The sequence below is a fragment of the Pteropus alecto genome, unplaced genomic scaffold, assembly GCF_000325575.1.
Source record: "Pteropus alecto unplaced genomic scaffold, ASM32557v1 scaffold233, whole genome shotgun sequence".
Classification (NCBI taxonomy): Eukaryota; Metazoa; Chordata; class Mammalia; order Chiroptera; family Pteropodidae; genus Pteropus; species Pteropus alecto.
Genome location: NW_006434367.1, coordinates 425073 through 437334, shown reverse-complemented (window position 1 = coordinate 437334; position 12262 = coordinate 425073). Strand labels below are relative to the sequence as shown.

Below are 12262 nucleotides of genomic sequence, written 5' to 3'. Positions count from 1 at the left end.
TGCAGTAAGTATAGGTATGTTCGGGGTGGGTTTGGCAGAGTTACACTGCAGTCTTGGAGTGTGGGACAAGGTAAGTAATGCTGCCCTCTTCTAAATCTTGTTATATATTTGCGAATGCTTTAGACTGCTTTGCTTCCTCATTCTCTAAAAGAATCTATAGTGTTGATTATCACCCTGCCTGTTTTCTGTCCACCCGTTTGCTGCTAACCACATTTCATTTTACCTAAAAAAAAAAAAAAAATTTGGGGGCTAGTAGATAGAAGCAGAGAATAGCATGACCAAAGTCGTATTTTGGAAAGAGGGGTATGATGGTACTCCTGTGAAGATTGGATTGGAAGGGCAAAAAGCTGAAGGATCAGGAGGTTGTACGTAGTCTGCCATCCTTCATCTATTCCCTGATCAAGAGTTAAGGAGCAAGGACTCCCAAGTTATGTGGCCTGTTATGACTTGCTGGTTGAATGAATAGCCTAGTGCACAACTGGAACATTCTTGTGATGTTGCGAAGGTTTGTCATCTTTTCAAGTATTTTTTCACCATAAAATCTATTGGTCTCTTATTAGAAAATATTATAGGTTTGAACTTCAGTGTGATTCAGAATGGAGAGATACACTTCTATGTCTTAGAGTGAATATTCATTAACGCAGGATACGTTATTTAGAGGAGAGTACTCTTGGGGTTGGATTTGTGCAGGAAAATCACAGTTGGGGCCAGATTAATATCTTAGAGTGTCAATTACCATATTATTTTTGACTCTTTTTCCTTACCGACCCTACAATAAAGCAATTCAATAATTAGAATTTTAATATTGACGTTATATGTGTTTCCTATAATTCTTCTTATTAGTTTTTTCTGAATAAAAAACTTTACCTGTCTTACTCCAGATAAAAAGAATTAAGTCATAAGATATTTTAGTTTTAATTTTCTTTTATACTTTTACATTTTCTTATTGCAAGTTGTTTTTAGATATTTTTAGAGCTGTTGAATTGGTTTTCTCAAGGGCTGTGATGTCACTGAGTATTACTGTATGTAGACATTTGTTTTCAAATAAATATCACATGTGATCCCATATCTGCTTAAATGACTCAAAGTAATTTAGGAACTCTCAGAAATAATGGGATTTTTCCTCTCCAAATTTGCTTGAGAGCCTAAGAATTTTCACCAAAATGTGAATAAGACAGATTTTTTGTTTACCCTGAGGATATCAAAAACCACACTCTAACTTTTATTTACTTATTTTTTAGGTATTTACTTGGTTTTTGCATTTGAGAAGCAGCGGTGAGCAGCAGGCCAGCTGTGTTCCATCTTATACAGATTTGAATGATCCACCTTAGATAGATTTGACAGCTTTGTTTATTTTAATTATTCTAAATGTACAGATGGTGCCGAAAACTCCAGTGTATAAATTCAATACTTGCTGTCTGTGACAGATGAACTTTTGTGTGTGTGTATATAAGAATGAGTTGGGACCTTCATCTTTAAAAATCTATTTTTAAGTAATGTTCTAAAAATTCCATTTGCCTCTACTGTCTGAGCTCATAAAAATTATACTATGACTTGCTAAAGCCGCTTAACTTTCCACAGTGCTCTGATCTGTTCAATGTTTACAGTATTAAATTTATTATAGTTGTAGAATTGATGAGGGAGCATACTGGTTTGTAGGTGTGTACTCTCATTTCCATAGTTAGGTTACATAGTGTTTTTCAAGATTAAATGGATTGCATTCTGTACAGTTGAATGTAAGTGTTCAATATGTATTGCTAAAGTTATAAGTTTAAAATTAATTTTAGATTGTTATAAAAGTTATTTACCTAGAATTTTATCCAGTTATTACATTTTGTTATAAATAGTAACTACTTTATTTGCTAATATAATGCAATTCTGGAACTGGATAGAACATTTTGGATACCAGAATAGAATTGCTTTGGATTTGTGGGGTTTCTCTAAAGAATTTCCTACCATAGCAATTAATGTTTCTGGTTATCAAGAATGTAATTAGATTTAGCTTTGTTGAACAAAAATGGGGTAGTTGTTTTTTCTCAAGATGTAATGAAAACCTCTCATGTAAACCTTGTTACACATTTTCCTAAAATTAGATACCAAACTACAGTAGGAGGATGTGACTGTTAAAAGCTGACAGACTTCAAATTAATTCTCCCCATGTTAGTTCTAGGTTACTAGTGCTACGTGCTATAGACCTGTTACCCCCTTTGGCCCAGAAAGAAGCAGTATCTATTCTTCCATTACACTGTCATACTTTGGACAGGTAGGATTCATCGTCTCATCACCATTTAGAATTTGTGTTTGCCATTTCAAACCATTACAATCATCAGCCTTGGCTTCTTGACTACACTTCCAAAACTGACAGCTAGGTGAACTATTGTCTTTACTTTATATCACTGTTTGGAAAAATTGCTAATTTTTAGATGTAGTGAAAAGTTTAAAGAGCAAAGCAGAGAAATTATTGCATATTCTTTTAAAAATTATTTTTAAAGCATGTTGAAAAAGGCATTACTTTCTATAATTATCCAGAGTACTTGTTTAAAAAGTGTAGTCTCTTAATTTGTTTATATATGTCATTGTTCATGATTTGGAGTAGCACATCTTTTAGCAGAACATGGGTTACCTGATTTCTGTTTCTTCTGCAATCTGTCAATCTCCAAACTGTTACCAGTTTACAAAAATTAAAGTCTTTTTGCCTTGGTGGTGGTTTGCCATAAGTCATTTGGGGAAATAAATAATAGTACTGCTGACGATGGTAGCTGCTGTTAGCTAGCTAAAGTTTTGTAATGATGCTAGGGAAGTGGAGATGGTGAGCTCTGAGTGTTAGTTACATAGCCAGGTTCATTTTAGTTTTGGGGAAAGTACCAGAAAGTATTGATGATTCAGTAGTGCATGAAAATCTGCTTTATTATTTCTTATCACTATTTTCATTTAATGGTCTTAGTTAATTCTAAGCAAGTAATAAAACATTTTTAGCCTCTTTCCACTGCATGGTTAATTTGGGGGAGAGAAGAATCCCCCAAAGGATCGAGTAATTGTTGGTAATACAAAGCAGAGCGAAAAAGAAGGTTCAGGACTTTCAGTGGGTAGAAAAGAGCAAAATAGCTTGAGTGGATGGAGCCGGGCTCTGGGGTTTAAGAAAGCTGTTGTATGTGCAGGAGAGGTGCAGAGCCACACCTGAGGATGTGGAGTTCTGGCAGTTGCCCTTTCCTGTGAGGTTTATTGGCCTTGTTGCCTTCTCCGCTGTTCCCTTTCACTCCCCGACATCTTGCTGCGATTAAGTGTCTGGGCAGTGACTTGCACTCTTAAGAAAAGGTAGCCCCTACTCACCATCACCAAGGCAGAAGCTGGTAGGACTTCCCCACACTCATACCTACAGTCTAAATATTTGGTAATTTTCCATTCAAGACTTGTAACTGTTAGGAGAAGGAGGGGCATAGCTTTTCACTGTAGGGTCAGTGATGTAAGCCGTTCAGGGGAGTGCCTGCAGAGCTCTCCCAGACCTGCCATTCAGTTAGCCTCTGATGATGAAAGTAGAAATTAAGATCAAATCAGCTGTTTGTGGAAAAGACACAACCTGAGATTGGGAGGACTGACCTGGGAACATGGCTGAATTGTGGTATAACTAAAAATGCTCAAATTGAATTATTTGAACCTTGACTGTACTAAAGGAAAAGCACTGTGTAGCCACAGTGTTCAGGGAGAGAAACTGGCCATTTCCAGCTGTATTCAAACGGGAGGTATTCTAACCTGTAGAAAGCTGGAAACCTGCAGGTAGTAACTGCTCTTTCAGTGCCCACCAACCCTCTGGTTCTAGTGTGACTCCCTGAGGAAATTTGCCTTCAGGGAGAGAAGGCATTGATTAGAGACTTCAACTTCTTTTAACTAATCTGTATAATTGTCAGTACAGAGTTTCCTAGCTTTACCCCTTCCCCAAACTGTAAATTGAGGAAATATGATTGCTGTCTAAATTTGTGTTAATAACAATCGTATCAGAGCAGGTACAAAGACACAGGCTTTGAGGAAGGGTGCAATGTAATCATCAGTGGAGAGGCAGAAAAAAGCTCTCAGATGTCTAGATCTCCAGTCCCATTAGGTCTTTTGGGAATTTATTCTTCAGTCTTCATTAGCTTATTGCCCTTATGTTATTTTGATATGTCTTCTGTATTGGGAAAGGAAAAAAAAATCTCAGATCCATAACCTAAGATTCCACTTATATAATTGGGTGGATAGGTAGGGAGGGAGAAGCAAACTAAACCCAAAGGAAGAAGGAAATAAAGATTAAAGTGGAAATCAATGAAAAGTATTCTAATGAAGATTTAGCTTCTTGTGTAGGTGTGCCTACAGGGAGAAAATGCCAGTATGGATATTCTAGTTGAATATTATTTTTCACTGTTGATAAATTGACTTTTGTCTACCTCAGGCTTTGTATGTATCATGAGGCAGTCACTGCCAAGGTCTCTGGATCTTCACAGTAGAGGCCAGATGCAGGGAACAGGGCTCTATAAACAAAGCTGTACCAAAATGCCTGTGGCGTTTTCTGGCCCTTTGGTCAACTAGAAAGCATAGTTGTCACCACTTTCCATGTTTCTGTTATATCAAATACTACACACTTGATAAGTTTGTTTTTCTGCCCTCTGACATTACAGATTCTTTGAAGGCAATTGATGCAGTAGGTGCTACACTTATTTATAGACCTTTTCAGCAGATATATATTGGGCTGGGTACAGTCAACTCCACCTTGTGTCCTCAATTTTTCTTCTCCCATTTAGCCATGAAGCATGTGTGTCTGTTCCTCACTACAATACTGAACAAATATGGGACACCCACTAAATTTGCCTGGGATCACTTACAGTCAGCATGAAGCCCTCTGCTGTGTGAACTCCTGGGTCCTGCTTCCTTGGGGACAGCATACCTTGGATAAAGCAAGTTGACAGCTAACATTTATTAAGCTATCTCATGTCAGTCCTTATAACAACAGGTAAAGGATAGGGATAACCCTAATGACGAGGAAACAAGCATAGAGAGGATACAAACTTGATCAAGGCAGATCCAAGATTTGAACATCCCTATCCCTCAAGTAAGGTTCAATTGCATGTTATCTTCCTCCAGGGGTGTTAGAAAGGCTCAGATGACTCCTCACCCATCCACTGTCTGCAACTTGAAATGATAACTATCTCCCCTCTTTTTGGTTCAAAACTTTTATAATTATTTAAATGTTCCTTGAGAGGAGCAGTTACTTCTGAATAAGAGGCATTGGGACAGAGACAGCAGAGGACATTTGGGCACATGGGGGCAGAGGGGAGAAAGTAATCAACAGGCAGGAAGGCAAAGGTAGACTTGATTTCACATTTTGGTAGACCTCTTTTAGCAACCAGATCTGTAACAAATCTAGTTTAGTTTGTATGTTGGGGAATGAAGGAGTGCTTCACCTCCACTGTTTGGAAGTGGCAGTTTGGAGTTGAGAGTGTAGCCAAGGGGAATCCAAGAGAAGACATCGTTTCTTCAGTCAGCTGATTATGCAGGCTGAGGCAAATCATTTTAACTTACTGAAATGTAACATGTATAAACAAGTCAGTGATTTTTCACAAGTGGACCATATGCATACCATCAGCACACAGATCAAACAATATCACTAGTGTCCTGGAAACCCTCTCATACTCCCATTACTAACTCCCCAAGGGTAAATACTTATCCAAATTTCTAAGAGCGTATATTAGTTTTGTTCGGTTTCAAATAGAATGAATAGAATCAAACTGTATTTTGTATCTGGCTTATCAACATTATGTGAGATTTTTGTTGCATGTGTTTGATCATGGTTCTCATAGTATAGTATTCCACTACATGAATAAACCACATATTATTTATCTGATGGATGTTTGATTCATTCCTAGTTTAGGAACAAATATTAATAGTACTGCTTCAAATATTCTAGTACATGAATTTTGGTGCACAAAGGTACACATTTCTGCCTAAGAGTGGAATTGTAGGGTCGCAATGCATACATTATGTTCAGCTTTACTGGGTACGGCCAGTTTCCCAAATGTTAGACAGTTTCCAGCTGTCTAACATTTTCGCCAACATTTGGGGGTGTCAGTCTTTTCCATTTTATTCTGGCACACATATAAGCGATATCTGTGTGGCTTTAGTTTTATTTCACTGATTATTAAGAGGATTGAACACTTCATATACGTTTACTGGCCTTTGAGTATCCTCTTGTGAAATATCTGTTCAACTTGCTTTTTTTTCTATTGGGCTTCTGTCTTTTTTATTGACTTGTTAGTTTTTAAAAATATTTATTCTCGATACAAATTCTTTGTTGAATATATTATGTTGTGAGAATGTATTTGATGAAAAAGAAGCTCTTAATATAGTACAATTTACCAATTCTATATTAAATTACAATTTACCAATTGTAAATATTGCTAAATTGTTCTTCATAGTTGGCATATTTTGTTTAAACATCTGTCTACTCAAATATAAAAATGTTCTTGTATTCTTCTAAAATCTTTTTTGTTTTACCTTTCACTTTTAAATCTGAAATCATACTGAATTGATTTTTGTTAATAGTGTGAGGTGCGGTTTAAGGTAGAAGTTTTCCTTTATGGATTTCCAGCTGTCCCAGTACCATTTATTGAGAAAAACCTTCCCTTCCTCACTATACCACAGTTTTTCATTTTGTCTTATGTAAAGTGATCATATATGTGTGGGCATATTTCTGTACTCTGTTCCACTGGTCAGCTTGTTTATCCTTGTAGCAGTACTATCTTAATTATATTTGTATGGTAGATTTTTATATCAATAACAGGATGCAAGGGTAGCTTTATCTTGTTAATTTAGTTAATTGAGCAAAATGAATAATGGTACGTGATGAATGCATAAAGATAGGCAGCAGTGTGAAGAAATCTGATTTTATTCTAAAATCAGTGGAAAGCCACAGATTTCATATGAATGAGGTTATCTATTTTATGTTTTTAAAATATAACCCTGATCAGCAAGGATATAAAAACCTTGAATGGCCCTATCGACCAATTTAAATGTCATCTACAGAACATTTCATCTATCAACAGCAAAATCTACATTATTTTTAGGCATATATGAAATATGCTTCAGACCATAGAACAAATGGCAGTAAAATTAAGGGAATAAAATCATACAAAGTATTTTTCCTACCGCAATCGAATTATATTAGAAATCAGTAGCAGAAGGAAATTTGAGAAGTCTACAAATACTTGGAAATTAAACCAAAAAACTTTTACTAATTGGTCAAGAAGAAATCACAAGAAAAATCTAAATATTTTGTGCTGAATAAAAATAAAAACACACCAGGATGTATGGCATGAAGGTAAAGCAGTGCTTAGAGGGAAATTTAAAGCTACAAACACCTATATAGGAAAAGGAAAAAATTCTCAAATCAATAACCTAAGAATCCACTTATGTAATAGGGCAGAGAGTTGGGGAGGGGGAAGAAAACCCAAAGGAAGAAGGAGGAAAGAAAGAAAAAGGACAAACATTAGAGAAAAATCAGTGACGTTTTAAAAAATTAGTTTTTTAAAAAGATCAACAAAATTGACAGACCGATCATCAAAAAAGTCACCAAAAAATGAGAAATTCATCAAATTTATAATATTTAAAGGGATTATAAGAACAATATGAACAATTTTATGTCAACAAACTAAACAACTTAGATAAAATGGAAACAATTCCTGCAAAGGTGGAAATATCCCAAATACTGAAATTAACTCAAGAAGAAATAGAGAATCTGAACAGTTTGGAGTGATGAAAATTTTGGAAATAGTGGTGATGGTTACACAGCAGTGTAAATAATTAATGCAATTGAATAGTACACTTTAAATGGGTGAAATATATGGTATGTCAATTATATCTCGATAAAGCTATTTTTTAAAGTTTAAAAATAAGAAAAAGATAAAAAAAAAAATTGGGAGGTGATGTCAAAAGCATGGAGACACCAGAAGTTCCCCTGGACCCTCCCCTTGAAGTTACGAGTTGAACAGGGGAAGAGGGTAGAGAGAAAAGGCAGAGATGGGTGCCATGGGTCTCTGGAGAAGGGAGGAATCAGGTTGCAGTGTGCACTCTGCAGCCGTGAGGAGCAGAGAGATACAGTGAGTATTCTTGCTTGGGTGGCCAGCCCATACTGCAGCTGAAATCAGTGACCCTGGCAGAGACGGAATATGGAGGTGTGGCAGATGTGGTCCAGCAGCCGCTATTGCCAGGCGGAAAACAAAGCCACAGAGCCTGGCTGCCTCCCCCACCCTCCCAGAGCTAGTAGTGGGCCCCAGAAGCAACTGTAGCAGTGAGTGTCAGGTTACAGAGCACATTATTTGCAGCCCTGAGAATAAGTAAGGCAGAAGAATTTCTCCCTGAGTAGCAGATGGACACTGCCCAGCTAATCCCAGTGACAGGCTGAGATACAGAGGTGAGGCAGCTGAGGTTTGGCAGTCACCATTATTGGGTGGAAAACAAAGCCACAACCACAGGAGCTGGCCTCTCCCAGGCCATTTCATCCGCATTCATCACAGCTGGTCCCAGTGGGGCACCTGGGACACCTTGGTTAGTGAAGCACTCCTGGCAGCGTCTGGTTGCAAGGGGCTGTGCTGGGATTTAATAGGATCAGAACCCCATCATCCACCACATTCCTCCAGGGCGGTAGTGCCCTGAGACTGAGGCAACCTGCTCACACAGGAGACATCCAAGTCCAAGGGCATTTTCCACCACCCTGCAGAGATCTGAGAAGCTGAAGCAGTGCAAGAGAAAAAACAAACTTGTGATTCAGCGCCACCTGGTGGAAATCAAAAGAAAGACCTCTTATCAACCTATTAGAGAAGTGTTATTCTTAAAAAAAAAAAAAGCAGATTTCATTTTCATAAATGCCTCAGCAGAGGAATAATCCATCAAATACTATGAACAACCAAGGTAACAAGGCAACGGAGAAAGAAAATGAAAAAAAAAACAGAAAAAAAGACAAAAATGTGTAATTTAAATGACGGAGAATTCAAGATTACAGTTCTGAAAAAACAACAAAATACAAGAAAACTCAGATAGGCAGTTTCTTTAACTCAGAAACAAAATCAATAAACAGAAAGAGTACCAAAGATATTGAAATTCTAAAAAAGAATCAAATAGAAATTCTGGAGCTGAAAAACTCAATAAAAGAGATGAAGAATGAACTAGAGAGCTTAGAAAATAGAGCTGACCAGATGGAAGAAAGAATTAGTGATATTAAAGATAGAATTTAGAAACTGTGCAGTTAGAAGAAGAGAGACTTGAGTGTTAAAAAAAAAAGAAAGAACTTCGTGATAACTATCTGAGTTTATTAGAAAGAGCAATATAAGGATAATGGGTATACCAGGAGAAGAGAGGGAGAAGGGAAAATAGAGCCTTTTCAAACAAAAAGTCAATGAGAAATTCCTAAACCTATGAAGAGAGCTGGATTCTTGAATTAATGATAGAGAATTCTCAAGGTAGCTTGGGTAAAGAAGACAGTAACCTATAAAGAAATTCCCATTCAATTATCATCAGATTTTAAGAAGCAACCCTACAAGCTAAGAGAAAGTGAAATCAAATATTCAAACTAATGAAAGACAAATTACCAGTCAAGAAAAATATAACCAGCAAAGTTATCCTTTCGATATGAAAGAAAAATAAAGACTTTTCCAGACATACAGAAGTTGAAAGACTTTACCACCTCAAGACCTTCATTACAGGAAATATGAAAGGGGGTTACTCTACCTGAAACAAAAAGACAAAAAGATACGAAATTATGTATAAGATGACATATCGAAGGAGGAAATTGCAACCCTTATTCAGAATAGGATATTAAACACTTAAATCTAATGTAAAGGTTAAAGGAGATAAAAACATTTTAAAAGAGAGAAGAAGACAATAACTATTGTGATTCAGAAACTAACTCACAGCATAAATAGGGATAATTGACAAAAACAAAAAGGGAAGTAAAGGTCTGAATTTGCAAAGGAGAATGGAGATAAGATATTCAGAGGAAAAAGGACTATTGCATATAACCCTCCCCCCCTTTTTTTTGCATAAGCCTAGTGGTAACTATACACACACACACACACAAAATCCAGAACTGGACAGATAACATTAAAAAAAAAGAAATGGAGGAAAAAAATTATAGCATAACACCAAACTAAAATAACAGACAAGAGAAAAGAAATAATGGAGACATAGAGCTACCAGAAAACAAAAGATAAAATGACTATATGAAATTCTTATTATTAATAATCACACTAAATGTAAGCAGACTAAACTCACCAATAAAAAGGCACAGAATAGCAGACTAAATTAAAAAACAAAACCCATCTATATGTTGCCTTCAGGAGACACATCACAGCTGCAAGGACAAATACAGACTCAAAGCAAAAGGATGGAAAATGATACTCCAAGCAAATGGCATCCAGAGAAAAGTGGATGTAGTCATACCTCTATCTAACAAAATAGATTTCAAGGTAAAAATGATAACAAGACACAAACATGGACATTTTATAAAGATAAAGGGGACAATACATCAAGAAGACGTAACACTTAAAAAATTTTAATTAAATATTGAACAAATGCAGAAATAAATGAACTAGGGGCTATTTTAACATGAAGATACAATAAACAACTTCAAATATTCAGAGGGCTGTCACATAAAAAATGAAAAGACTTGTTCAGTATTTCTCCAAAAGGCATAACTTGAACCAAAGGGTAAATGTAAGCAACTAATAGGCTGCAGGATATTTGATCAAAGTGTAGCACTTATCGTAATAGCTTCTTGCCCAGTATAATGCATTCCATAGGTATGTTTCCCCTCTTCTGAAAGAATATTATAATACTTCTCATAAATGTCTTAAATAAGTTGCATTTTCATGGCAAGCCCTCCATGGACAGCAAAGGATGTACACACACCAACAGAAAAAAAAATGTAAATTAACAAACTGGCTTACTAAGGAGATGACTTTTTGTTCCTCAGTGATATTTCAGCATTCTGTATTAGTGATTCTCAGGACGTGGGAGAAAAGAGAGCATATTTTCCAAAGAAGGTGAATCAGAATGCCCCACAATTCAGATACTGCCCCTGAGGACAGTCCTCCTCAACTCTGAAACGAATCATTACAACTATCAGTCGGTGATATGGATGAGAGTGTACTGAGTACTGGGGCAGGGAAAAAACGGTTGACAACTACTGTTCTACATGAAGCGAGAGAGCTATTTTTATGAGTTACTAGAGAATATAAACTGAATAATACTGACGGGCTTCATCCAAATTGTCAAATATTACAAAATGAGAATTGTTTCAATAACTATTCAGCATGATGTTTAAGGACTCTCTCTCTCTCTCTCTCTCTCTCTCTCTCTCTCTCTCTCTCTCACATACATATATATAATATGTATGTGTGTGTGTATTTGTATATATATAAATATATATATTATATATGTATAAATGTATATATTATATATGTATAAATGTGTATATATATAAATATATATATTATATATATGTATGTATATATAATCACATTCTCAGTAAGGAATGCTGAGGTGCTTAATACATCCAATAAATTGAAAATAAAATTTTTACATATCTATATTTTTCAGTATACAGGACTCTGAAAGTGGATCTTGAACTCAGAATGATAAATCAATTTTCGAGGAAAACTACATAATCAGACAATCTGACTAAATGCTGTTCATTAGGGACTAGTGGAACTGAGGCAGGCTCTGATAAAGGAATAAACCTGTTAAAGGAAACATCCAAGGCCCCTGCAACTGCCTCTTTGGGCATAACCATTCTTGTAGAGTCAGATTGCCATCTTTGTTCTAATCTTTCACAGCCTCTTCCACAAGGAGCCCAACAAAAGCTGCAAAATCATCAGCAATGATTGTGATATGTGTTTGAGATGCCTTGTTGCATCTCTAAGTGATTTCATGGTTGGCTGGACCATCTCAAATCATTGGCAAGCATTGATGGTAGCATAGATTCAAGGGACATCTGTCAGAGGTTCTGTCCTACTGACCAATTTTCCCCAAGTTCAGAATTTGCAGATTTTATATCAGGTGCTATTCTTTTCCAAAGGTATCTTGCATTATTCATGTCATTATGGACCAGATATAAAGTTAAAAGCTGACCATACATTGGGGTTGCAGCAATTCCTCCAGGAGTCTCGAGTTGCTGGTTCTCTCACTGATCCAACAACTTTTTGAAACTAATGGCACTTTGTGCCATCACAGCCATGGGCAT

General features: G+C 36.3%; 1 protein-coding gene and 1 pseudogene across 3 annotated transcripts in view; one reads left to right on the top strand and one right to left on the bottom strand.

Annotated features, from left to right (window-relative positions):
• The window catches only part of RNMT (RNA guanine-7 methyltransferase), a 27277-nt gene extending 21405 nt beyond the window's left edge, over positions 1–5872 (top strand). For 2 of the 3 annotated variants that reach the window (XM_025044885.1, XM_006909206.3), the window contains exon 11: positions 1242–1564. In XM_025044885.1, the coding sequence (XP_024900653.1) occupies positions 1242–1279 (38 nt within the window). In that variant the 3' untranslated portion in view covers positions 1280–1564. Of the gene's footprint in view, positions 1–1241 lie in introns of all 3 variants that reach the window. The other variant, XM_006909205.3, reaches the window with a different exon arrangement.
• Positions 5873–11662: 5790 nt separating this feature from the next.
• LOC102877974 lies at positions 11663–12262 on the bottom strand (annotated as a pseudogene).